Raw genomic sequence first — 25,635 nt, 5'->3', positions numbered from 1 at the left:
AAGGAATTTGATTTGTCACATGGAGAGTGGATAATTCTGAACAATGTTGCTTTTCATTTTGATTTCATAAATAACAAATAGACCCATAGATAAGAATACAAATAGACCAAAAATACAGTAATATTTTTTCAAATGCCAGCTTAGATATCTTTAGGCAAGTAGTTACTAAAATCTTTTACACTATGCATTTAGTTGTTATACTGTGGTTACTCTTCTCATGGTTGGAAATCAAGGTGTATAATGTTAGCATATATGTTGTGTTATGGGAAGATTTTGTTTTTACACAATTATCTGCATAATTACAGATTTATTGTTAGTATCTGTGGTTACTGATGACATAGGTTTACTATGAAAAGCTTAGTTTGGGGGCAACATCGTCCTGTAACTCAGGCCATGTAGGTAAATCAAAATTTTCTACTAACTGCATTAAAAAGTAAGGGAAACTGAAACCCGCTGTGTCTCCTTCAATGCAGTTGTGACTTCAGTGTCCTCACTGTATGTTGCTGGTGAGACACTGTAGACTCTTCCTGCTCAGTCTCTGGGGTTGGGAGAACTTTGCTCTGGACTCCAAGTTTCAGTTGGGACGCCCCCGCCCCAGCACCGCGCCCCGGCCTCCCTGGCTGCCAGCACCAGCGCGGACACAGCTTCACCAGCATCAGGATCTTGTGGTCCTTCACTGGCTGTGGGTCGGTGCCTAGGTAGTTCATCTTTATGTTCTTTTAATGACAGGTGCAATGCCTTGATTTAGCAGCAAGAAGGTTAATTTCTGGGCCCTATTTTTATGTGTTAATTTAAAAAGTAGGGTTGCCAGCAAATGAATTTTAATCATGTGTATATGTAAATAGAAGAGGAACTTAGTGGAATTTGTTCAGTACTTTTTAAGTTCAGTCTTACTGGACTAGTGTGTACATTATTATATAGAAATAGGACATGAGTGGTTTAATATTTCTGAAAGTAATTTTGTTTTGTTGAATTTTTTTATCGCAGTCGGCAATGTTTTTATTCAGATGAAATGGGGCTGGTGGCAAGAGAGCTCCGTAGTGTTGAGGAGCGCCTGTGTCTTGGTTTCTTCCAAGAGCTGACCTGCTCCCAGTTCAGACGGCGGTGGGCAGGGGCCAGGCAGAGCTCACCAACTCTGTCCCCTGAGTCCCGGGGTCGGTCTAGTCCAGCCTGCCCTGGCCAAACTGAGGCGCTGGGTCACCTTAGCCAGGCACTGGGTCAAAGGTTGTGGTCTTTGGGGTTGAAAGGGTTTAATATGTGTACTGTTGATTTAATATATGTATTTGGGTTGGCTAAAAAGTTCATAGTAACTTGCAGAAACACCCATGACTTATCTGTACACTAGTTGCATTTACAAATGTTTATGGTCACTTTAAACTGTGAGCTACACGTGAAACACGTGTAAGACTCAAATCGGCAGAGACAGGCAGAGAGCCTGGCCAGAGAGGAGGGCGCCCCCCAGGGACAGTCACTCTGCAGAATCGAGCAGGTGTGCGGGCCTGGCGACACGTTGACAGACGTGAGTCACACGGAGAGTGTACTCCAGGTAAACGGTGTGAGGCTGAGGCCACACGTGGAAGGCTCAGATGTCAACCAGAGGTTGGACATCTCTTAAAATATTACCCTACCCCCAGGAGTCTTTTTAAGTAATCATATTTCATGGTGCTTTCTCAGTGACTTTTTATTAAAGTCAATTTTTATGGCCAACCTTAAGTAGACCTTTTAGATGCTGGTGGTCTTTTGAATTGAGGTCCTTTTTTTTCCTCAGATGTAAATCTTTTGTCACAATGACACATACTTATAAATTGAACTTATTTGGGATTAAAAGGAATGACCGTCACTTCGAGTTTAGATAAATTCCCATCATGTAAGAAAGCAGTGTTTCTCACCGCTTGGGCGCTGTCCCTTGAGGACGGCACACGGTGTCACGGCCAGCGATGCCCAGGGCTCTCACTGCTGCGCCAGGAGCTTGCGGTGCCATCAGTGTTGTGTCGTCAGCTCACCGATAGCGCGTTATCAGCCGCCCCATAACCTGCTGGTGTGTTCATTCAGGGAGCGTTAGATCGACCACGTTGTCCTGGCCTGACGACAGGGCTTTGGGAGCTCCCCTGGAAGGAGCGGGGGAGGGCCCCCTGTACCGACTTCAGGAACAACGGAGGCGCCCTGGGAACTGAGTGAGCCAGGGTGGTGGCGTGCCTGGGCAGGTGGGGTGAGTGGGTGGGCAGGTGAGCCCAGGAGGCAGATGATCAAAGGATTTGGGCTGACCTGTTGCATCAGAAGGTCATTGTGTGTGGCAGGAACATGGCTGAGGGGTGGAATGGGGCACGTGGCGGTGTGGTGGGCCTGCACTTGACGTGGGTGCCCCATGCAGGAGGCTTCTACTTGCTTACAGGCAGCTGGCCACCTCTCGGGGTAGGAGGCTGCCTGCAGGAAGAATTTCTTAAGGCAGCTTGGATAGAGGAGCCAGCGGGTCAGTCTTAGGAGAACGTCTGGGTCTTGCCAGGATTGTTCTGAAATTTACAATGTAAACTAATGCTTGTTTACAGATGTGACTTCAGTCAGATTTTTCATAAGGCTGTCAGATATCTGTATTACGGTATCTGTTGTTGGCATATTTAAACTTAGATTTATTAAATTGTATATTGCATGTGACTTGTGGTAAATTATCTACTTAAAGACACGATAGGGTTCAGGCTGTGTCACTACTGGCCGCGGTCCGTGCCGAGTCCGCGGCGTGGAAGCGTGTGTGTTGTTCTAGAGTGGCGTGTGATGGCTGGTCTGAGTGGAGCGGCGGGAGCAGGACATGGGCGTGGAGTGCGGCCTTGGGAGCGGGGCGCCGCGACGCGCAGACGCCTCACGGATGGACATGCAGCAAACGTACGCTCGCCAGGCCTCAGTTTGTTAGTGGACAGGACCGGATTCCTGCTGTCTGCTGTGTCATTCCATTTTGTGACCTTAGAAAGATTAAAGTTTTCTTATTACAGCTGACCTAAATAAATGAAAATTCTCCTTTGTTAATAATACTTTTATAAAGTATACCAGAAATGGGGGAGGAAGTCTTGTTGTGATTCTTTTAAAATATTCATTCATATTAAAATATCCATACGTATTGAAAGCATGTATTTGATATTTCTTTTACGGCAGCCTTACTAAAAATACTATGTTGCTGGTATTACTGCTAGACCTTTCTTTTGTCATAGATGGTGGTAATTGATTATCTCATTAAAAGTGCAACTTTTATTATTTAAATTACAAGGACAGTATTGCACTCCCCAAGAGTAGTGCTTGTGGAAATGCAGTCTGTTCATTCACACTGAAAACTGGGAATCTGAAGTTTAGAAATGTTGCTTTTCTATGAGTCGGATGGAGAACAGAAGAAAAAAGTAATTATGCATTAAAAGCCTTAAAAAAAAAATCTGGTTTAGTTATAAGGGCATAGTGGCAGGAAAAGAGAGATTTTCGGGGACCCATCAGAAACAGTGTCTGACGGGCACAGAGAAAACTGCCTGAGCGTGAGCTGTGTCGGACGCGGGGTGCTGTCTGTCTGCATGTCTAAGGAGGTGGGGCGATGCAGGAGTTCTGTGACTGTTGTGGGATGAGCTGAATTAGGTAACGAATCATGGATTACACAGAAGCACAGAACAGTGTGGAAGAAGCCGTATGATCAGGTTGTGTGGGAGGCGGGCCCAAGGGGCTGCCCTGGAGGTGGTTCCCCTCAGCCATCTGACCCTGAGCCCAGCCCAGGTTCAGGGAAGACCATGCTGGTGTCATTGAAGGTGGTTGGAAGCTGTGTTTGTTGACTCTCGGGCTAAGAGATGGGCTAAACTTCAGAAAGTTACCTTTATTGAGTGATTCATTCATCGTGCGCTCAGTTGTGTCTAACTCTTCCTGGCCCCATAGACTGTGGCCCCACAGAACCCCTCCAGGCTCCTCTGTCCATGGGACTCTCCAGGCAGGAACACTGGAGCGGGTTGCCAGTCCCTCCTCAGGGGATCTTCCTGACCCAGGGATCAAACTCGGGTCTTCTGCATCGGCAGATAGATTCTTAACCACTGCACCACCTGGGAAACCCATTGAGTGATTATACAAACACGTGTCTAAACATGTGTGTGTGTGTGTGTGTGTGTGTGTGTGAAACCTCAACTGTACCCCCAAAGTGCAAGTTTTCCCAGGTACCCCAGTAACTGCGCCTGTGGCAGAGGGGCCCAGCCCGGAGCACAGGTGGGGGCACTGTGTCATGTGGAAGGACCACTGCATCCTCCGGGGGGCACTCGTGTGTCTGGACCAGACAGGAGATGAGTGACAAGGTCAGGGCAGACGTACAGACTGACAGAGACAGGTCTTGAGGGGAAGAGTCGGGAAAGCCGGGCGGGACCCGGGGGCTGCGTGGAGCGTTTATGGAGTCCGTTCACGGGTGTGTAGGCACGCGGGTCTGGGATGGAGTTGCAAACCTGGCTCTCGGGGGGCGGGGGGTGCTGTCAGCCTCACAGCAGGGTCTCTGCTCAGTCCTCCCTGACCAGGAGCCGCCAGTCGGTCCTGGACCCGTTCTGTTGACCAGAGAGGAAAGGGAGTGTGTTCAGGTGGAGATTATGGAGTTCCAGGGCGTTGTAGGAAAATGTGTCCAATAAGTCATTTATCAAACTGTCTTTATAACTTTCTGTGATACCTTATATTGTTGCTTTTGTGACACCATAGGTTCACAAACCAAGAAATACACTCAGCTGTAGGATATTGACAGAAACATCCAATGACATTTCATACCTATGCACGCTTCCTCTGGACGGGGGCTTGTAGCTTCAGGACTTCCTTAGCATGACGGCACACGACCCTTAAGTGGAGGCAACACGGAGTATTTTCTCCATAGTTGTCTCTGCTGAAGTCCCTCTCATCGTTTGCAACAGAAAGATTTTTCTTGTTTTAAATTTTAAACTGTGTGTGCAGAAAGAATAGGGCCTCCCAGTGGCTCAGTGGTCAAGAATCTGCCTGCTGTGCAGGAGACCCGGCTTCAATCCCTGGGTCACGAAGATCCCCTGGAGGAGGGCATGGCAGCCCACTCCAGTATTCTTGCCTGGGGAATCCCATGGACAGAGGAGCCTGGCGGGCTACGGTCCATGGGGGTCACAAAGAGCTGGACACGACTGAGTGACCGAGCAACAACAACAGTGGAAGAGTAAGGCTGTGAGGAGGCGGGTGACGCTGGAACACGGACCCCTGGGTGAGCTGCCTGTGTGCTGAAGTGATGATTGCGCGTGTCTCAGCGCAGCTCACCCACTGGGAGAGAGCGCGTCCCTGCCTTCAGGGTGGCGGGTCTGTTGTGGTCCGTCGGCTGACTGGTAACTGACTGAGTTTTCAGGAGTGAAATAAAAGTGAAAGTGAAGTAGCTCAGTCGTGTCCAACTCTGCGACCCCACGGACTGTCCTACCAGGGTTCTCTGTCCATGAGATTTCAGGAGTAATTTTTCTTTATCTGAAAACAAAGTATGTACATTTCCTGTGAGTTTCCTTTTTTTTACCTAAGTGTTCATTCTATTAATACAGTTTTTGCATTTCTAATTTTCATGTAAAAACAAGAGCTGAGAGTTTTATTCCAGTCACCTGTATACATACTTTATTCTTTTTCCTGTGTGTTGTGTGTCTCACTGTGTTTTCAGCGTGGGGTTTTTCCTTGTCTTTGTTTATTAGGGTGCTGGTCAAGACAAACTTGGGATTTACGTCAAGTCCGTTGTGAAAGGAGGCGCTGCGGACGTGGTGGGTATACGGTCGTTATGGTGGAAGCCCCCAGTGTGCTGTGTGCTTGTCGAAAGCCCGAGTCTGAGTGTGCTCACCGCTGGCCTCCTCCTCCCCTTCTCCCCCACTGTCGCCCCCTCCTCACCTGCCCACGCCTTGGGGTGCTCAGGACGGGCGGCTCGCCGCGGGTGACCAGCTGCTCAGCGTGGACGGACGGAGTCTGGTGGGACTCTCTCAAGAAAGGTACTGTTTATTTATTTAAAGATGATAGTGTGCACTTCTGGGGGTAGTTCACATTAAATTTTGGAATTAGAAGACAAAAAACCATGCTGAAAGCTGTGCCCTTCCTCCTTCAGAGGAAAAGACTTAGCAGAGCGTCTGCTTTACTCTGAAAGGCGTCCTTGCCTCCAGCGCGTGCTGCGATCTCTGCAGGTCGCCTCGCTGTTCTCAAGACAGCGAGAGGAGCTGTGTGCAGAGTTGTCCTCAGGGGCGAGGCGCCTGAGACCCCAGCTCAGACTAGCGGGGTGCAGCCCGCTCTGACCCTGGCCTGCCCTGGGGACGGGGGACCTGCCCACACTCTCACCTGTGACCTCTCTTCCCAGGGCAGCAGAACTGATGACAAGGACAAGCTCCGTCGTGACGCTTGAAGTAGCAAAGCAAGGAGCCATTTACCACGGCCTCGCCACCCTGCTCAACCAGCCTTCCCCTATGATGCAGAGAAGTAAGGGGGCGGAGGGGCCGTCTCTTCCCGGGCTGTGCCTGCCTGCCGCGGGCCAGGCAGCCAGCGTGACCTCTTCCAATACTCAGACCCTTCGAAGCAGGCCGTGTTGTGTTCATTGTCCTGATTCTAGAGAAGGGCGTGAGGATGAGCGCCCTCGAGCACGGAGCCTGGGATCGCAAGCTCATGGGTTCCCAGGGCCCAGGCTAGGTGTGGCCAGCCGGCCTTCAGACACGGTGTGAATTTATTTGGTTCCCCAAGAGCCCCTCACCTCACCTGCACAGGCCTGGTGACTGCGGGGGACCCCAGTATCCCCCATGCCAGCACAGCACTCAGGGAACTCGGTCTATAGTGAGTGGAGGAATGATTTTTCAGCTCTGACAGGCAGGCACAGGATGTGAGTCTCCAGAGAACAAGCAGAGTTCTCTCCTGAAGGACTGTTTATAAACAGTTAGGTCCGGCTCACATGCTCTGAGACAGGACATGATTGTTACAGGGAGAGTCCACTGTAAGAGGTCAGTTTTTGAATAATAATTTGCTGATAAGAATCATGGTTTTGTAGGTACATCAAAAACCTCAGAAAAAAGTCAATATAAATGTCAGGCTTTTTAAAGAATTCTTTCAGAAACCAGGGGAAAACCGTTCTGACTCCCATTATCTTAGAAATTGCTGTCTACTTTGCATTTCCTTGGCTCACCATAGGTGAGCAGGTCGGTACCCTGGGTAAGCTCAGAGCCTGGCCTCACACTGGCCTCATCCGGGTTGCTCGAGAGCCTGGGCTGCTGTGCGTGGAGATGGGCAAAAGGCACGGCCTTCATATACGGCACCTTTTTCTTTTTTTTTTTCATAGCATAATACTTAACGTATTGGTGTTCTGATTCCCAAGTTTATAGTCATTTAAAAGAAGCAAGCTTGATGATGAGTTAGGAATCACTGAGAGAAAGCGTTGGAGCCAAACGTCAGGGCTGTCAGGTAGCAGGATGGCAGAGTAAAGTGTAAGGAGTGAGTGACCACAGCAGATGAGAGCGGCTCAGGAGGAGGACACCCTGAGGGAGCGAAGAACTGATGCGGGTTTTACAATTGCGGGAGGGGTGTTCGCACTTCAGCGAGGATGTCCCGGTGACGGCGGTCTCCTCACCGAAGCAGGCAAGCTCCGAGAGCGCTCTGCTCCCCCGTGTCACTTTCTCTGAAGCCCCTTCTGGAGAGTCGTTAGATAGACTCTGCTCTCCTTTAAAAATACCTCATTTCTGCTGATGAGAAACCAACTTACTGTGGAATTTTAGATGTTGGTAAATCATGTTGCCTTTAAAACTAAACTAAGATACAATCGATAACAAATGACCACGTCTTGAATGTGTTTTGACTTCAGTTTCAGAGCGCCGTGGGTCAGGTAAACCCCGACCAAAGAGCGAAGGCTTTGAGCTGTACAACAACTCAGCTCAGAACGGGTCCCCGGAGAGCCCGCAGACGCCCTGGGCCGAGTACAGCGAGCCCAAGAAGCTGCCGGGCGATGACCGGCTGATGAAGCACAGGGCGGACCACCGCTCCAGCCCCAACGTCGCAAGTGAGGGAGCCCTGTGGCCCTTCCCAAGGCCTGCCCCACACACATCTGCTCACCACCGGGGTGGGGGGCCACTCCGGGGGCGCTTGGTCAATAAAGAATGTTCTCGCCTGCGTAGATTAGCCAACTGGGGTCTGTTTCTCCTGAGAGACGTTAGAACTAACCTTCTAACAGGCGCTAAAAGCTGGTTTGGGGACCTTGATTCGGGGGGTGCCTGGGCAGGTGCACTGATGCGGCAGAGGGTGGCCGGCCCCCTGCGGGCATGGACAGTCTCTCTGCTGTGAAGGGCTGTTGGCAGGAAGTGGGAGGCATAGGAGGCTGTGGTCTAGGTACCAGGTTCACAAAGCCTGACATGACGTCCCGTCTGGCCCTTTGTCAGACAGTTGGAGATGTCTGCCTGGCCCTGGTCCACACAGGAAACTCGGGGCTCCTGTCCAGTTACTGAAGAGCCCCCCCTCCCCCAACCGCGGGCCTCGGGCTTTTAGGTCTGTGCCCCGCTCCTCACTGGCAGTGAGACTGCCGACACGGGTGCTGCCCGTGAATGGCTCCCGTGCCGTGACGTCAGGGTGGCTTATTTAACACTGAGCTTTCTTTCCTGTCTCCCACCAACAGATCAGCCTCCCAGTCCTGGAGGGAAGAGTGCGTATGCCTCGGGAACAGCAGCCAAGATCACATCTGTCTCCACGGGGAACCTCTGCGCTGAGGTCTGGGCGATGAGCAGGCAGACACGGGCTTCCCCTAGTGCCTGCGTGCTCTGGGAGAACGTCCCAGTGGTTGTGATGGTTTTAATATAATGGGTCAATTAGCTTTAAGTTAGTAACTCAGCACAAAGAAAATGTTTTTTTTATTCTCAGTATAGGACTGAACACTTTACATTTTTAACATTTTTTAAAATACACAGATTATATTTTAACACAGATCCCTGAAGTTAAGTCAGTCAATGGTACGCACTGCTAAACGCTGCTCCCTGCCCTCCGCAGGAGCAGACACCTCCGCCCCGCCCGGAAGCCTACCCCATCCCCACGCAGACGTCCACCAGGGAGTACTTCACCTTCCCGGCCTCCAAGTCCCAGGACCGCGTGGTGCCCCCGCAGAGCCAGTGGCTGGGTTTCGAGGAGAAGCCCCACGTGCTGGCAGACGGAAACCACTCCAGCGCTGCCATCCAGGTGAGAGGTGGGCCCAGGGCATCCCCAGCCCCCAGGAGGCCCACGTGCGGGCAGACGGGCACGACCAGCGTTCTCTGTAGAGCAGCGCTAGGGCTGCTGCCGCCTCTCTGTCCTGGGCTCTGCGGTCACCAGGGAGGGGGCCTGTCCTGATGTGCACCGGCGTTAACGCACTCGGTGTCGCTTAATGAACATCTGCGGTCTGCGGGGTGAGGTTCCTAGGCTGTGGGAGGCAGCCTGAGAGCCGGGACGGCGTCCATGCACATGGCTGTTCCGCGCCTGGGGAAGCAGAGAAGATCCCGGTCCTGCCGGTGGGGCTGAAGCTGCGGGCAGGAAGCCGGTGGCCGGAGGAGGAGCAGGCAGGGCGCTGGGCACCGGTGCCGCCAATCAGCGGCGCTCCGCCCACCAGGGCCGGGCCTCGAGCTATGTACGGGGCACGTGGCAGCTTCTGGCCGACAGGCAGGGTGACCACAGGGAAGGGCTTTCGGGGCCAAACCCAGGGCCTGGGATTTTATGAAGTTAGCAGGTAACTTGGATAACCATCCATGCTTACTGGGAGTGGGCCCCAGCCGCCTCCCCGCCCGTGCGGATGCACCCAGTCGTGCCACCACACCCACCCCCACACACACCCCCGCCCCCGCTCCCGGTTTATGCCCCAGGGAGGTGGCTGTGGCCCCGTCAGGTGGAAGTTGAGCAGGGTGGGGCTGTCGGGGGTGTTTCCGTGTGTGAAAGGTGACCGTCCACCCTGAGAGATTGGCGAAAGAAGTTAAATGTTCGCATGAAAGTAGGCACAGCCTAGGCTTGGTGACAATCACGTGCCCCAGTAATTCGGACGGACTGTCCTCCTGGGATCTCAGCGGTGGGGAGACAGTCCTGCTGGGCCTGGAAGGGGCAGGAGTGTCTGCAGTCCACTCTCTCACTTCAGGTGCTGGGGGGTGTGGGGCGGAGGCAGTCGCCCCGCTTGTCCTGGGATCGCAGCGGTCGGGAGACTCCAGTTGAGCTGGGTCCGGCCAGGCCTGGAAGGCAGGGAGGGGAGTCTGCCGCCTCGGACTCACGGTGTCAGTCCAGTCGCTCAGTTCAGGCGCGGGCTCCTGCTGCACCCTCTCTGCCAGCCGCCGCTTGTGCGGGCGTGGGAGTGGCGGGATGGCCCCTGCGCGGGCCTCGCTGCGGTTTCTCAGACGCCCGCTTCTCCTGGGAGGAACCTCGGGGAGTCTCTGGCTGCCCGGGGCTGAGGCGTGCGCGCCCCTCTCTCATTCCAGCGTGTGACCCGCTCCCAGGAGGAGCTCCGCGAGGACGCCTACCACCCCGAGCGGCAGCGGGCGGAGGCGGCTGCGGATCGCAGGTCGGACGGCGGCGACGCCTGGCCCACCCAGGGCTCGTCACTGGGTTCCGGGGCGTCCAGCCAGGAGCACCTGGGGCCCCCCTCCAAGGCGGGTACCCCCGCCTCCACGCTCACCAAGAGCGGCCCCGGGCGCTGGAAGACCCCGGCCGCCTCCCCGCCCGTTCGGACCGACCAGGCCCTGCCGCCACCGCCGCCCCCCGGGTCCTACGCCGGGGAGGCGGACGCAGACGCGGACTCCCCCCCGCCTCCCGCCGCCGCCACTGCCGCCGCCCAGGCACAGGCGGCCGCCGAGCGCAAGAAACGAGAGGAGCAGCAGCGCTGGTACGAGAAGGAAAAGGCGCGCCTGGACGAGGAGCGCGAGCGCCGGCGCCGGGAGCAGGAGCGCCGGCTGGGCCAGCTGCGCGCGCCCGCGCCACCCCCCGCGCCCGCCCGCGCGCCCGACACGGTGATCCGCGAGCTGCAGCCGCAGCAGCAGCCGCGCACCATCGAGCGCAGAGACCTGCAGTACATCACGGTCAGCAGGGAGGAGCTGGCCTCCGGAGACAGCCTGTCCCCTGACCCCTGGAAGCGCGATGCGCGCGAGAAGTTGGAGAAGCAGCAGCAGCTGCACATCGTGGACCTGCTGAGCCGCGAGATCCAGGAGCTGCAGGGCAAGGCCGAGCGCTCGGCCGAGGAGAGCGACCGGCTGCGCAAGCTGCTGCTGGAGTGGCAGTTCCAGAAGCGGCTGCAGGAGTCCAAGCAGAAGGACGAGGACGACGAGGAGGAGGAGGACGATGACGTGGACACCGTGCTGCTCATGCAGCGCCTGGAGGCCGAGCGCAGAGCGCGGGTAACGGGCCGGGCGGGCGGGTGGGTGGGCGCCTTGCTGGAGCCGCGTCCCCGGGGACCAGAGCGAGCTGCTCCCAAGACGAGCCGTTCCTGCGGTGCGCGGGGCACTGAACCATTGCTTCAGCTCTCTCGCCAGCGTTGGTGGAGACCAGTTACTTAATAGCCAGTGGTCACCGTGATGGGGGGTGGTGGCTGAAATGGCCAGAGAGTCAGTGTCTCTCTGGCTGGGTGGGCCAGACTCTTAACTGCCCGGCTCCGCTCCTGAAGCAGGAAAGCCTCTGACAGCAGCACCAGGCCGCGTACGCGCGGCCCCTGGTCTCCACCATGCGGGCTCCCTGGGGTCCCGGAGGGCCGGGGTGGGGCTGAGCACAACCGCAGGGTCAAGTGTGTTGTCACCCCCAGAAACAGACTCTCTGGTTGTCACACTGATGAGGGGGTGTTACTAAACCAGCGAGCCTTGTTTCAGTGGTAGTGTAAAGGGACTGAGAACTCAGGACTCCAGAGTTTTTCATTTTATGAAAGTAACTTCTGTTGCCTTGGTATCACATGAAAGAAGAAAGTAAAATCCATATTAGTTTAGGGCAGTATAGACTGTTAAAATGCCAAATCTGATATCCTTTGTCGCCCTCTCAGGAGAGCTGTTGACAGAGAAGCACTTATTGGTGTTGATTTGCAGCAAGTGCTAGTGAGCCTTTTATGTTAACGAGTTTAGTGATGTTCTTTTTTTTTTAGTATAATGCAGTATTTCGAGAAAAGACAGCAAAGGGCATGTCCTCTTTGTCTTTGGATTTTGTTTCTAATTCCCCCTCTGATGCCATCTGTACTGGAGACCGGAACCAGTGGCTATGCTGTCAGACCCTCAAATCTTTCCAGCTCAGGATGAAATTCAGCCCTAGACCCTTGGCAGAGAGCGCCCTGAGTGGGCAATGTGGGCCCTTAAGGCCTGGGACATCACCGCATACATTTCTAGTTAGATACATGTTAGCAGACAGACATGCATATGACTTAGTCCAAAACTCAGCTGGAATCTCTCTTGAGAAACTTGTTTCATAAACAAAGATCTAAGTGTTAACTATTACACTGTATTATTAGGTAAGTCATCAGGAGTACACCTCCTCAAGAAAGACTGTTTCCTTTGACAGAGCAGCTGTTCAATGAGTAATTACTTGGCGCATAAGACTCCTTTGAGCTGTCCCCACCCTCTGCCCAGCGCCCTGGCCCTGTCCGTAGGTGGTGAGCTGTGTGCCCGTCACAGCTGCCACGCCTACTGCACCCAGTCCTAGGGGACGCGCTGCAGGCGGGCCCGGCGTGGCTGCTGTGGCCGTGGCCCTGGGCTCTGCCCCACGTGAGGAAAGAAGGCTTACTCTGAGCCTAAAGCTGAGGTTCATGGTAAACAAGTGGGCATGATTAAATTTATTGCTTAGTGAAAAGTTAGAAACCACATTGTAATAGTTCTACACTCATTCTTTTCTCTGAAGACTAAATTTTTATTGAAGGTCTATCAGTTTTTCCAAGTGATTAAAACGCTGACTATTTCAAAGCCTTTTAGTATGAATCATGCTATTTAGAAAGTTCTTTATGATAATTTAGTTAAGAATTCATGCTATTTAGAAAGTTCTTTATGATAATTTAGTTAAGAATTCATGCTATTTAGAAAGTTCTTTATGATAATTTAGTTAAGAATATTTGTTTACCATTAATTATGTTGGGATTAAGATCTTGGTCTCCACGTGAGAGCCAAGGGGAAGTCTACTTTTTCGGTTTCTGTGTGTCTTGCTAATGAAGCTCAAGTATTTAACACCATGTGGGCACTTTTCTGTTTCTGGGCACTAGAAGTCAGTCTAGTCTTGACTTCTCTCCTGGGCTGTCCTCAAGCACGGATGAAGCATGAGAACCGCAGGCGTGCTGATGGCGGATCCAGGTCCTAACGGAGCCTGTTTTTCACACTTCATCTTTCTTTTTTTTCCTTCTCTGTTACCTGCAGCAGACTGCTATGCCAGCAATCTCTGTTCTAGATTTGGTATGTTCCTGTTTCTTTCCCTTGGGTACCTTTTTCCTGTCTGATTTCCTCTTTTCCTTTAGTGGTGGTGGTTTTATGTTTTCAGTAGATCTGGTCCTAGGGGTGTCCTAGATCAGGACCCGTATGTAGTTCCCTGACTCTGGAAGCATGCCTTTCAATGTGTTTAGATGTAGTTATCCTTTGCTCTTCTCTGTTAATTTTAAGTGTTACTTCCTGTTTGTTTTTGGTTTTGACCTTTACTCAGCTTTAGTCCTAAAGTTCATACTGTATATTCCTGTGTACTCACAAACAAGAGCAAACTGCAGGGAGTAGTGACTCACTCTTGTTACATTAGAAGTCCGTTTTAACTATCATTAGACGCTTAGTTCAACTGGTTCCAACATTGTTTGCCAATTAGGATGTAACTGTCTCTTGGTAGAGAAAGGAATTTCTAGTAAACATTACTGTTTTCTTTAATATCACATGAGTTTAACTTACCAGCCATTGCCAGTTCGTTGCTGAAAAACACTCCTTACAAAAAACACAGTCACATTGTGCAATAACCGTGGTGTGTCTCACGTCCACGCTGGGGAGACTGAGTGGGTTGTAATAGCGTCCACTGTGCTTGAGGACTGGATTTCTGTCACTTATGTTCTTACCAGGGTGGCGATACTGACTCTTAAGTAGCCTTTATCGCTGGTCAACTTTTAAATGCTGCAAGGCCAGATCTAACCATCCTTGGAGAAGACTCTGAATCCAGGCTTGACCTTAATGGCCTTTCCCCAAGCAGCAGCCCTCCTTTTTTCGTCCTGTTTTGCTTTTTGAATTTAAAGATCCCGGTGGCAGTGTCACTGCAAAGGGGAGCCCCCTCCTCTCCTTGGTGACTGAAAGGCGTGTCTTCTGAGCTTGACTTTTTCTTCCTTGTGAGACAGAGATAGGAAGCCTGCTTCTCTCTGCCTCTGCGTGTGTTAAGGTGTCTGTGGATGGAGGAACGGGGGAGCACCAGTCACCTCCCGTTGTTTCTCCACTTACCATGTCCTTATCACACGCGTGAGGGCTGGGCTGGCCTGGGGCCCCAAGAGAGTCCCATGTCTGTGGAGTGTGTGACAGCTGAGTCACAATTGGTTAGGATGGGGTGCACTGAGATTTTTGTTTCAAAGGACTAGTTCAGGGTTTTTCTTTGTTTCCTTAAAGATAATTATTTCTAGTGTTAATATTGACTGTGGGCACCAGGTTTCTTAGCCTGATTACCCCGAAGGTGTTAATGTTATCGCTGAGTTCTTGCCGTGTCCCCACTGGCAGAGGCGTGGCTGCTGGTGCAGGACCCTCCCCGTGCTGGTTGCTATGGTGACAAGAGAAGCGGGCTCTCCGTGTCCATCGCTCCCTCCATCCACGCCTGCTGCCTCTAGGCCCACGGCCCACGCACCCCGCCTGCACTCCATCCTGTGTCTCCCACCCTGGACTCCTGTGCGCACGCGCCCACCTAACCGCTTTGCACCTGTTCTGAGCTGACTTCCCCTCCCCCACTCTGCCCGGGTGCGCTGCCTCCAGCTGCGGGAGTCTGCATGGGGTGCGGGGAGCTCCACCTCGGGCTCTCTCCGCGGCCAATGTCTCGGCAGCTGGAGGCTTGCCTTGGAGCTCTGGGTCCGAGTATCTTCCTTCTGCTGAAGAGAAGGGGAAGGGAGCCCTGCAGGCTGAGGGCGAGCGCTGCGTCACCCAGTGAGGGACCGCCCCTCCTCCCCAGGAGCCGCCCCCCAACCCCGAGCAGAGTCCTCTGCGAAAGGAGGCAGGAGCTGCATTTGCCAGGATGGGACCCAAAGTCCCGGCCTAATAATTGGCTAATCAGGATGATTCATCTTTATTGGGGCCCTATGAAATTCTTTAGAGTGAATATTTTTAATGGGTAGGAGCATAAGCAGACAAGGCCCGCGGAGAGAGAGGTTTCTTACAGGTCGTGTGCTTGTAGTTGCTTTTCAGAGAAAATGTCAAAAAGCAGGGGGTATTTTGACCCTGTTTCATACTCACATATTTCAGTGTGATTGTCTGCCTTAATGGGATTTCTGTTGTAAATTAAAGATGTAATAAATTAGTGTATTTTTGTGGTACAAAAATATAAACAGAGAAACCTCAGCACACTGTTTTTTAACCCCTGAAAAGACCTTTCTGGGAAATGTGGGCTGCACCAGTGTTGCAGGAAGTTGGCTCAGGCTTGCATCCTGCTTTTAGATCCCAGCATGATAGTTGGTTTCAGGGACTGTGGTCTGGGCTGGGCTGACTCTCTGTAAGAATTACTGTTTGATCTGTTGAGATGTTGTTTCCCCCAGTACAGCTTCCTGCCAGGCTGTTTTGGTGGCGTGGGACTTCTCCATCCTTCAGGGTAAAACAGCAAGCTCGTCTTCTCTCCATTTAGCTGCAGTGTTTATGCATGCGGTTTGTCACTGATGCTCAGAGTCAGTAACTTTCTGACTTAATTTGAGGTGTCCTCTAACTGTCGTGAAACGTGAGTCAACTATACAGTTCAGTGTAGCATCTGGATCTGTTGTTCGGGGCAGATTAGGAGATTGTGTTCTCATTTATGTGTTTTGGGTTTTTAGTTTGTTGTTTGCTTGTTTTTTGAGTAAAGCAGAATATTTGTGAAAAACAAAAGTTTGTTTTGAAAATGAAAATACCCGAAACAGCTTAGCAAATAGTGGAAAGAAGACGGCCTTGGTTATAACAGCAGTGGTGCACTCGCGGCTCTAAACTAGAAGCCGGGGAGCGGTGCAGGGGCAGGCTCCGTGCCCACGCCATCGGGGTTTGCAAGGGCAAGGTTTCCAAGAGAAAAATGCTTGCTTTTAGATTTAAAAGTAGAAGCCAGTGACCGGGTGCAGGGGGCAGGCTCTGTGCTCACGCCATCGGGGTTTGGAAGAGCAAGGTGTCCAAGAGAAAAATGCTTGCTTTTAGATTTAGTAGTTGTGAGAATTGAAATTATTCTGACTTCTTAAAATTATACTTCTTTTTAACGTGAAAGGATTCATTCGCGGGTTCAGTGTATATGGTTATTCTTGCTCAGAACTTGTTTTTAATTAGATGTAGGAAAGGTAAGACATAATGAGTTGGTTTGTATTTTGTCGGGTAACAGAAGGGTCTCTGTTGCGTTCTTGCAGTTTTACCTTCTTCCATACGCTGTCTTTCTGGAGATACTTAGTGTGACCAGTTGCTGTTTTATTTCGTCACTCTTATTTGGGAGCTGTTTCCCATATCTGTGCTGACGCCTCCTCCGCTGGTGCTGCAGACCCTCCAGAGAGCTGATCCCGGCTACGGGCTGTCTCTGCACCTCCACGGAGCAGGCACTTCTGCCGGCTTCCTCGTTGGGGTAGGGAGGTAGGGGGCTGTGGGTGCTAGCCCAGCTCAGGTCTGTGATGCAGAAGAAAAAGTCCGCATCCTCCTAGGCTGTGACAGCAGAAGTCACTGTGTCCTGTGGACCTGACAGAAAGACTCTGTTCTCTGCCAGTCACACGTGCTTTTCCGGGTCCCTTGAGGCATTTTCCTCTGTAGCGTATAGGAGGTGTGACCAGGAGACTGAAGGAGCTGAAAGCCAGGTACAATACATCTTAGGACTTTGAAGATGTCCTTAAGAATTTGAATGGTATGAAGGAGAGAGATTAAATTTGTATTGTTTGAAAAAAACCCTGAAAAACAAAGAACTGGAAGCTGTCAGGTGCTGAGTTTGAGAAGAGCAGCCATGCTTTTTGACGAGCAGTCACCTGAAAATGGCATGCACTGGTGGGAGGTGGGCTCGGGGCCCCAGAGCCTGGAGGCGTGCAGACACAGTGCACGTTATTCGGCAGAGGTGGAGCAGGAGAGAGGGAGAATAAGGTTTGTCTCAAATTTCAGGCTCAGATTCTGTAAATCAGCATCTAGGGGACAACCGAGCTGGGGAGGGATTCTTCCGTCCAGGATGGGACCCAGAGGGAGTGGATGGCAAAGGGCCAGGACAGGAGAGCTGGAAACCTGGTCCCAGAGACTAGGCAGGTGGCCCGCCCCCGAGCCCCCAGCCCACCCCAACGAGCGGCTGGGCCCACCTGCCAGGGCCGGGAGTGCAGGCGAGCTCCTTGACCGTCATGGTGGCACTTGGTGAGGGGCACAGGCAGGAGGCGGCCCAGGCTTTCGCGGTTCCGCATGCCAGGGTCCGACTGCTGGCGGCCACGCGCTGGTGTGTGGATTTGTTCTAGGATAAGTGTCACGCCTGCTGCTGTGTGAGTGTGTAGGATACACCTCCTCTGAGGTGGTTCTGGAGGGTGGGGACAGCTGTGAGGTGGCACTGCGTGACCTGGCCTGCTGTCTGTGCTCAGCTGTGCGTGTGTCCGCGGTGTCTGCTGACTGCGTGTGTGTTGTGTGCGTACACGTGTCGAGTGCCATGTGCGTGTGTCTGGCCGAGCATGTGTTGTGTGCGTGCTGTGTGTGTCGTGTGCGCGTGTCTGTCGGCTGTGTGCCGTGTCTGGGCCGTGCTGTGCTGACTGTCGTGTGCACGTGTGTTGTGTCATGTGCGTGTGTGTTCGTGTCCAGTGTCATTTGCGTGTGCATCTGTCAGCCGTGCTGTTTGTCGTGTGCGCGTGTCTGTCGGCCGCGCGCCTGCACGTGTCTGAGGGCCGTGCGCATCTGTCGGCCGTGCACATGTGTCTCAGCCGTGCGCGTGTTGTATGTGCATATTCATCAGTCGTGCATGTGTGCCGTGTGCGTGTGTTCGTCTGTCCGGCCGTGCGCGTGCACGTGTGTCTAGGCTGCGTGCGCACGCACGTCGTAGGCCGTGCACGTGTCCGTCGGCCGTGCGCGTTCCCTGGCCGGGGCGCGGGCTGACGGGCCCCTGTCGTCAGTTGCAGGATGAGGAGCGGCGGCGGCAGCAGCAGCTGGAGGAGATGCGGACGCGGGAGGCGGAGGAGCGCGCACGGCAGGAGGAGCAGCGGCGCCGGCAGGAGGACGAGCGGGTCAGGCGCGAGGCCGAAGACAAGGTCCTGGTCCTCTGAGGGCTGCGGCCTGCGCACGGGCGGGGCAGGGCGGCGGGTAGGGCCGCCCCCGCGCCGGCCGCCCGCCCGGCCTGCGGACCGACCCCCCACCGCCGTCCTCGGGGCTCGTCCCTCCGGCCTGCGGACCGTGGGGCCTGTGCGGCCGCGCTAGGTGGCGTCCGGCCGGTCGCCGGGAAGTGGTCGTGTTGGGGTCGGGCCTGGGGAAGGACAGGCGCCTAGGAGGACAAACAGGATCTCGAGTCGATTCTTTATGAAAGTCACCTGATCCTGGCCAGTGGCCTACAGAAAACACAGCACAAGGGGTTTCCGTTCCACTTGGTGTGTTCACGGGTAGATAGTCACGTTGTTGTTTGTCTCCAGGAGTTAGGGAGCCCTTTTAATCGGTCTTAACCTGACCACACGTGACGTAATCTGAGCAGGGAGTGCAGAACCCACCTCTGGGCGCACTGCCAGCCCTGGGCTCGCTGCCGGACCTCAGGAGCCAGGGACAGAGTACTAGCGGTGCCGCCGTCCACATGGTCCCTTCCGTGCAGGCGGGAGCGCCTGGCCGCAGGGAGCCACGTGGGCTCCGGGGGTGACAGGGCGAGCAGGGCAGGCCTGTGGCGCGCGCGTGTGCGGCCCCTCCACCTCCCCGACCCCGAGCGCTTGGTGGGGCCCGGGCAGTTGCGAGGTGCTCAGAGCGTCTGGGCTTCGGGGAAGACCCCGTGTGCTTCAGTGAGCCCTCGGAGGAGGTGGACCTTCACAGTCTGAGCCCCCAGTCCCGGGTCTGCGGTGTCCACTTCCCCTGCGCCTCCGGCCACCTGGAAGCAGCGCCGTGGGGAGACAGAAGGCCGGGCCTCTTCTCCACGTGGGGAAACTCTCCGTCATTGGGTTTTTTTTGCAGCGTGCATTCTCACAGCTTGTGGTTACGTCAGATGCACTTGTTTGGGTACCTGCTTCCATGACTGAGTACTCCATGCAAAAAGAAGCCAGATAAGCTGTTTTTTATATAGAATGTCCAAAATGGGTGGGCTTGCTCTGTCACCGGAGGACCACGCACCTGTCCGGCAGAACGACGTCATGTGGCTGTGTCTGCTCCTAACGTAACTGAAGGGTGAGCCGTGGTCTCTCCCTGAAGTGCCACCACGCAAGTGGTGTTCGTGGAGCGCTAGGCCTCCCGACGGCTCTGCTCCGAGTCCGCAGAGCTCATTCAGATTGGATCTCCTCTGTAAGGGAACACTCATTCTGTGTGGAAATAAGATGAAAGTGCTTTTCCTTCCGGATGGCTCAGCATAGCGTGAAAAGTGGTCAGGGCCGCGACGAGGCTGGCGTGTGTGCTGGCACGTTCCCCCGCCCCTGGAAGGCAGAGCTCTGACTGTGTGTGCTCAGTCGGTGTGTGTGCATGTGCGCACGTGCGTGTGGAGTGGGGGGCGGCCAAAGCGTGCACGGTGACGCGAGGACTGGAAGCTCTGCCCCTGATGCCAGCAGCTCCGTGCCGCTGGCTGCCCCGGGTGCGTGGGTTTAAAGTCTGCAGCCCCGAGCCCACCTCAGCTTAAGGCAGGTGGTCCTGTTTGGTCTTTCCGCTGCTTTCTTCGCTTTTATTCTTGGGTTCTGAAACCGTTGTCAATCTTTAACAAAACTGTGCTGTTACCTTTTTCATTGTTAAATTAATGCTGTCAACTGTAGTTTGCGCATCTAGATGTACGTCAGAAGAAATGTACAGTATGTGTCGAAATACACTGGACTGTCCGCTGCTGTTGCTCTTGTGCCTGGCTCTCCGATTTCCTGTCTGGCAGGGAGACACACACTCAGGGCTGGGGGCGGCGCGTGTTCACTGGTGGTCACCTTGGGAAGAGACAGTGTGGTTTCCTATTATTTTCCTCTTTGGTCACTGGAAACGAGCGACTTAGGCCTGCCCTTCTTCCACGCGCCCCGGGGCGGGGTGGGGGCTGGCCCTCCGCAGGTGCCAGTCAGAGCCTAGTTATGGTTCGGTTTTGTCTTTAAACTCAGGAGCGACAGGTAAGTGGAAATCCCACTGAAAGCAGGAGAGGCGCCCGGGGTTCATTCCTGCTTCTGCCTGGTTCTGTGTCAGTGGCTCCGTGTCCAGGCCCAGCTGCCCGTTACTGCGGCAGTCGCTGGCGCTTGGGGGGACCCTGGGGCAGACCCCCCCCCCCCCCCCCCGCTGCCCTCTGACCTGCCCTCTGTCTCCCGGCCACAGAGGCGGCAGGAGGACGGCTACTACAGCCGCTTGGAGGCCGAGCGGCGCCGACAGCATGAGGAGGCCGAGCGCCGGCTGCTGGAGCCCGAGGAGCCGGACCTGGGCCGCCCGCCGCTCCCGCGCGGCTATGAGCCCGCCGGCCCGCCGCCACCGCCCCAGCGCACCGCCTCCTACCTGCAGACGCAGGCCTTCTCCCCGGACGCTCTCTACACCGCCAAGTTCGTGGCCTACAATGAGGAGGAGGACGAGGATGACGAGCCGGCAGGTCAGGACAGGCCCTCCGGGCGGAGGGCGCGCCCGGTCTCAGATGGCATCTTCCTCACCGGCCCATTCCAGCCGCCCCCGCCCGGCGCCAGCAGGACAGGGCCCGGGGCCGGCCCGCCCCCGCCCCCTCCCTCCAAACCCGGCCCCGCCCGGCCCGGCCATTCCGGAGGTCGAGGTAAAGCCGGGGCGGCCCAGCCCCCCACCGCCTGCCCCACCAGGGCGCCCTCACTAGCGTGGCCCCTCTGATCAGCACTGGCTTTGGAATCCAGCTCCGATCACGGCGTGGGGGCTTGATTCCTGTCTGTGCTCCTCCAACTCCCGTTTCTCTGCTCTGTGGGCGGCACTCAGCCCAGACTGTCTGATACTCTGATCAAAAATTCTGAAAATTTTCAACAGTTGATTTTTACTAGTGGGAACAAGCAAGCATTCCTCAATCAAAACTCAAAAGGTGAAACACGACGTTTTTAAGGCAAATTTAAGAAAAAACATAGAATTAAAATGGAAAGTTTTTCACTCTGCCAATAATTTATCTAAAGGTCTACAACGGGTTACTTAAGAGAGGTCTTTCTGTTTCATCTTTGAGTCTTGGCGGAGGACCACTCCTGTGCCCTGGCTGTGGGTACCCCAGCTGACTCCCGAGCAAGACGCAGTGCCAGGAGGGGTGCCGGGACGCACCCCACACGGCCGTGGAAAAGACACCTCTTTATAAGGGAGCAAAGAAGCATAGGCTCATCGCTGCCGCCTGTGGAGGAGGGCCGCTTTGGCCCGGCGCTCGGTGGCCGTCTCCGGGCCTCGAGCGCGGCGTGCAGCGCTGTCAGTGTCTGCTGAGTGTCGGGAGCGTGTACGACCCTGCCCTGGGTTACAGTCTCCGAAGTGTGAGATTCTCTTGCCGACACTGCAGTTCACAGACGCACACTAGTGCTGATGGACTGCTTTGTGATTTTGACCGTCTTACTTTAGTGGCACTTTTCCTTTGTATTTGGATGCATTTAACGCTTTTATGGGTGTCACCTTTTTTGATCTTGGGCAGCACTCTTCCTTCAGTAAGTGGGCAGGTGGTGTCACTCACCCACAGTTACTGGCCAACTGACCCGCAGCGCGGGGCCCCAGGCCAGGCGTCTGACAGTCACACCGTGCTGCCTCGGGCCTCCTTTCTGGTCAGTGATTTTGTGTCTGCGGCATTAGTATCAGACCTTAGGGAGTTTTAGGACTTCTTCCCCCCCCCCCCCCCCCCAAATGTTTTAAGAATTATAGCCATTTATTTTGTGGGGAAAATTCAGTAACTGCTCTGAAAAAGAACATTTGCTCCTTGTGATCCGCTGAGCAAGTTCTTAGTGTCAGGGTGTCTGAAAAATTTTGCCATCTGTGGATTTTTATTGTGAATTCATGTTAGTTACACATTTTACCTGATTTGAACTTTCTAGTTATTACTCCCTTAGACTTAACGTTTCCCCTAATAGTAAGGCCAAGGGCCAGGTTCCCAGCACCTGCAAGGGCCGTGAGGGGGTTGCTCAGGTCACCCAGGGATGTGGTTTCCGTTGAGCGTCTGCCACTCGAAGAGCCTTTCGCTGCTGCTTTTTCAGGACGTAAGAGGTCCTGAGCACTGCATCTTCATCATGAGTGTGGTTCTGGAAATAGCACAGGTACTTTAACCGTGACTTTCTCTTTTTATGGAAAAGGAACAAACTCTTACGTGGGACCTGCTGGGACAGTTTTTGGAGCCCATGATGTTTATCGGGACCCGAGAGAGAGACCGCCTAAGAGGTACTCACTGAGGCTGTGCTGTGCGGCTGTCTCATTATCACTGAGGGCGCTTTTCTTTTCTCGCACTACCTTTTGTGAAGCTGGACTCGAATTTCAGAGACTTGGTTGTCAGCTCAGGCGTTTCTCGCTTTACAGAGTTGTGTGAGCACAGAGGCTTTGTTTACTTGGTGTTGCTGATACGGTTCTGCCTCAGACGGTGCACGGGCCCCAGGGTTTCTGGTGGGGACTGTGGAAGGAGCTGGATGCACTGCCGTCTGCGTCCACCACAGAGGAGCAACATGCCCAGGGCAAAGCCCCGGTGTCCTGCTGGACCACGCAGGGTCGCCCCCTGCAGTTCAGCAGACATCCTCAGCTAGGTGTAGGCAGAACCACTGATGCCCAAAGCGTTCTTGCACATCTTTAATATCTCAGGGTAACTTGCTATCACTGTCCGTTAGTAGGTTGATAGAGGCCTCTCAGATGCAGGTAGGGCTCATTAAAGTGCTGGGTTTTAAAACTGTACCTCTTCAGTTAAACTTAATTGCTAAGGATTGTCTGTTTGCTAACACTGATGTTACTAGCTTTTTGAGAGTCGGGTGTGACTGGAGAAAGTGAACATTAATTAAGGAGAACACTGTGCCCTTTCCCATGTGGGTTTGAATACAGCCCCGGCAGTGTTATGACGGAATGAAACAAAGAATGAGCCTCTCCCTTAGAAAGTTTTACCTAATTGCCTTTACGTGAGCTGAGCTACCTGCTGATGGGTCGTTTCCACTCTGAAAAATAACCCTGTGTCTGTCCCTCCTGCAGCCACGAAGCAGATGTCCCCGGGGGTCCCGGAGCCCCTGAAAACCTGACGTTCAGGGAGCGCCAGCGCCTTTTCTCCCAAGGCCACGACGTCTCCAATAAAGTCAAGGCCTCTCGCAAGTTAACAGAGCTGGAGAACGAGCTGAACACGAAGTGAGGTGGCCCTGTGCCCAGCCTGGCCCCTCGGGGTCCTGGTGACGGCGCAGCCTGAGGACCCAGGTCCCAGGGAGCCTGCTTCTGGAAGGCTTGGCATGTGGAAGAGTTCCATCGCTAAGAAATTCCGCTTTACTTTACCAAGAGGTGGTCATTTCTACAGTCTCTAGACACTGTCTTCTTAACGACCTGACTCCCAGGAAGGTAGCTTTCCGGTCAGCCTCTTTAGGGTCTGGGTTTGGAAAGGGGCAGAAGAAGAGCCTGAGATGTGTCTTCACCCCCGTCTCCCCCCAAGGAGCGCAAACAAGTCCTGTTTCTGTTTCTTTTCTAAAACTTGCTGTTCACTAATCAGAGTAGCTTGAACTCCGCAGACTGTCGTTTGCACTACGTGGCGGCAGCTGCAGCCGCTGCAGGAGGGTCAGCGTGGCCTCGGGAGACCGCGGGCGTGCGCGCACCGAGGAGTGCTGGCCTGCCGTGCCCGCAGCTGGGAGGCAGGCGGGCCTGAGCGTGACCGCTGCGGCGCCGTCCCCTCGGGCAGCCCTCCAAATCAGCTCTAGTCTTTGATTAAAACAAGTTTCTCCAAGAAGACAATTTTGAGGATTTAAGCTTAGAAAATTTTATTTTTATAAATACCAGATGATTATTATGCCAATAAGTCATTAGTGATTTTGAAGATGGCACGTAAGTTAGAAAGTTAGCTAAATGTTTCAGCTCTTCCAAGGGAATCTGTAAAGGAGGATGTCTGCTAACGGTGTTGGCGTGAATGGGAACCAAAGTACCTGAGAAGGATGAGAGCTCAGTAGGCAACACTCACGCACGGCTGTCGCTCAGAAAGATAAACTCAGAAGAGAACTGGATTTATACCGATCTGCTGTCAGGGAAGGAAGGGTCCATTGTGTATGGCATCTGTAACTGAAATACTGTAAGAGAGACTCGTGGCAGTTCAGGCTATTTTTTTACACTCGAATAGAGTTATTTAATTTTCATGTATTGAATTATTAGTTAGCACTGTCACTTCCTCAGCTGTGAATATGTGGCTGGTGTTGGGGAGACGGACCTCACTTTGTTTTATATTATGTGATGTTAAAACAGTCAGTGATTTTGTGATCATGAGCAGATTTTCTATCTGACAACCCCTGCTGCGGCTCTAGGTGACTTCACCGTGGTGTTCTCTTAAGGATAGGTGTGTTAGGAAGATATGCACACTGCCAGAAGGGGAGGGCGTCTGCCCTAGAAGTCACTTTCCTCAGAGCTGTAAGATAAGTCATTACAGCGCGCGTGTACATATTTTCTGTGTCCGTCAGGGTTCGTATCTGGAAGTGTGCTTCTCTCATTTCCCTCGTCAAGTAAGAGAGTAAGCAGTTCTAAGTGTTTATGAAGGATCTGCATGCTTGCGCCTCCCGACGTCTCGGAACACTGGCAGCCTTACGGAGACTGAATCCACAGCTTCTTTAAAGAGAAACATGCAGCTGAACTGTTATCCTGTTAATATATAGAAAAACAACAGACACACATGAGTACATGCAAATACATGTAAATATTTACATGCAGGGATATTTCTATGTGTGATTGTAAGCCCGTTCCCGTGGATTTGGCCGTCCTTGGACGATTAGGTCAAATGTGAATATGTGTAAAGTGCTTTTCATGGCTGTGCGTTACTATGGAGACAACATCAGACCTGCTGTAGTTTTCCATTTCTACTGTATTTCATTTGCAGCCTATTTTTAATAAACTTTGTATGTATTTAAGGGTATTCGCTATTAACAGTGTTCACAGACTCATTGGCAACAGAACCCCCCTTCCCATCCACTCATCAGCCCACCGAGCATCACTGCTATGACAGGCAGTGTCCCCAGACCCTGGGGACGTCCCCTCTCCCGATCCCACAGACACGCGAGTGAAGGGTTCGAGTCCCTTTGGCTGCTGCTCGGACGCTCAGCCTCTGGGTGTCAGGCTATCCTCTGATCACCCCTTGTATCAATAGGGAGCCCTTGTGACGTGCGTGAGGGCAGGGAGCCCCGTCCCTGCACCAAGCGGGCACGTGTTTGGGTGCCTGTGTGTCCAGCTGGGGGTGGGGTGGGCTGGCGAGCAGGTACCCCCACAGCCATTCACCTTCATGGCCTCTGAG

General features: G+C 53.6%; 1 protein-coding gene across 16 annotated transcripts in view; it reads left to right on the top strand.

Moving 5' to 3' along the window:
• AFDN (afadin, adherens junction formation factor) overlaps positions 1-25,260 on the top strand; it is a 114,415-nt gene extending 89,155 nt beyond the window's left edge. For 7 of the 16 annotated variants that reach the window (XM_044923989.2, XM_044923984.2, XM_044923982.2 and 4 more), the window contains 12 exons: positions 5,682-5,747; positions 5,896-5,969; positions 6,329-6,447; positions 7,814-8,008; positions 8,618-8,709; positions 8,986-9,171; positions 10,428-11,339; positions 13,323-13,358; positions 18,194-18,328; positions 20,541-20,979; positions 22,484-22,568; positions 23,358-25,260. In XM_044923989.2, coding sequence (XP_044779924.2) covers positions 5,682-5,747; positions 5,896-5,969; positions 6,329-6,447; positions 7,814-8,008; positions 8,618-8,709; positions 8,986-9,171; positions 10,428-11,339; positions 13,323-13,358; positions 18,194-18,328; positions 20,541-20,979; positions 22,484-22,568; positions 23,358-23,511 — 2,493 coding nt within the window. In that variant the 3' untranslated portion in view covers positions 23,512-25,260. The remainder of the gene's footprint in view (positions 1-5,681; positions 5,748-5,895; positions 5,970-6,328; positions 6,448-7,813; positions 8,009-8,617; positions 8,710-8,985; positions 9,172-10,427; positions 11,340-13,322; positions 13,359-18,193; positions 18,329-20,540; positions 20,980-22,483; positions 22,569-23,357) is intronic. The other 9 variants (XM_044923992.2, XM_044923991.2, XM_044923994.2 and 6 more) reach the window with 5 other exon arrangements.
• The last annotated feature ends 375 nt before the right edge of the window (positions 25,261-25,635 follow it).

Source organism: Bubalus bubalis, chromosome 10 (genome assembly GCF_019923935.1).
Source record: "Bubalus bubalis isolate 160015118507 breed Murrah chromosome 10, NDDB_SH_1, whole genome shotgun sequence".
NCBI lineage: Eukaryota > Metazoa > Chordata > Mammalia > Artiodactyla > Bovidae > Bubalus > Bubalus bubalis.
Note: the sequence above shows the minus strand (reverse complement) of the source record. Positions and strands in the feature narration are given on the sequence as shown.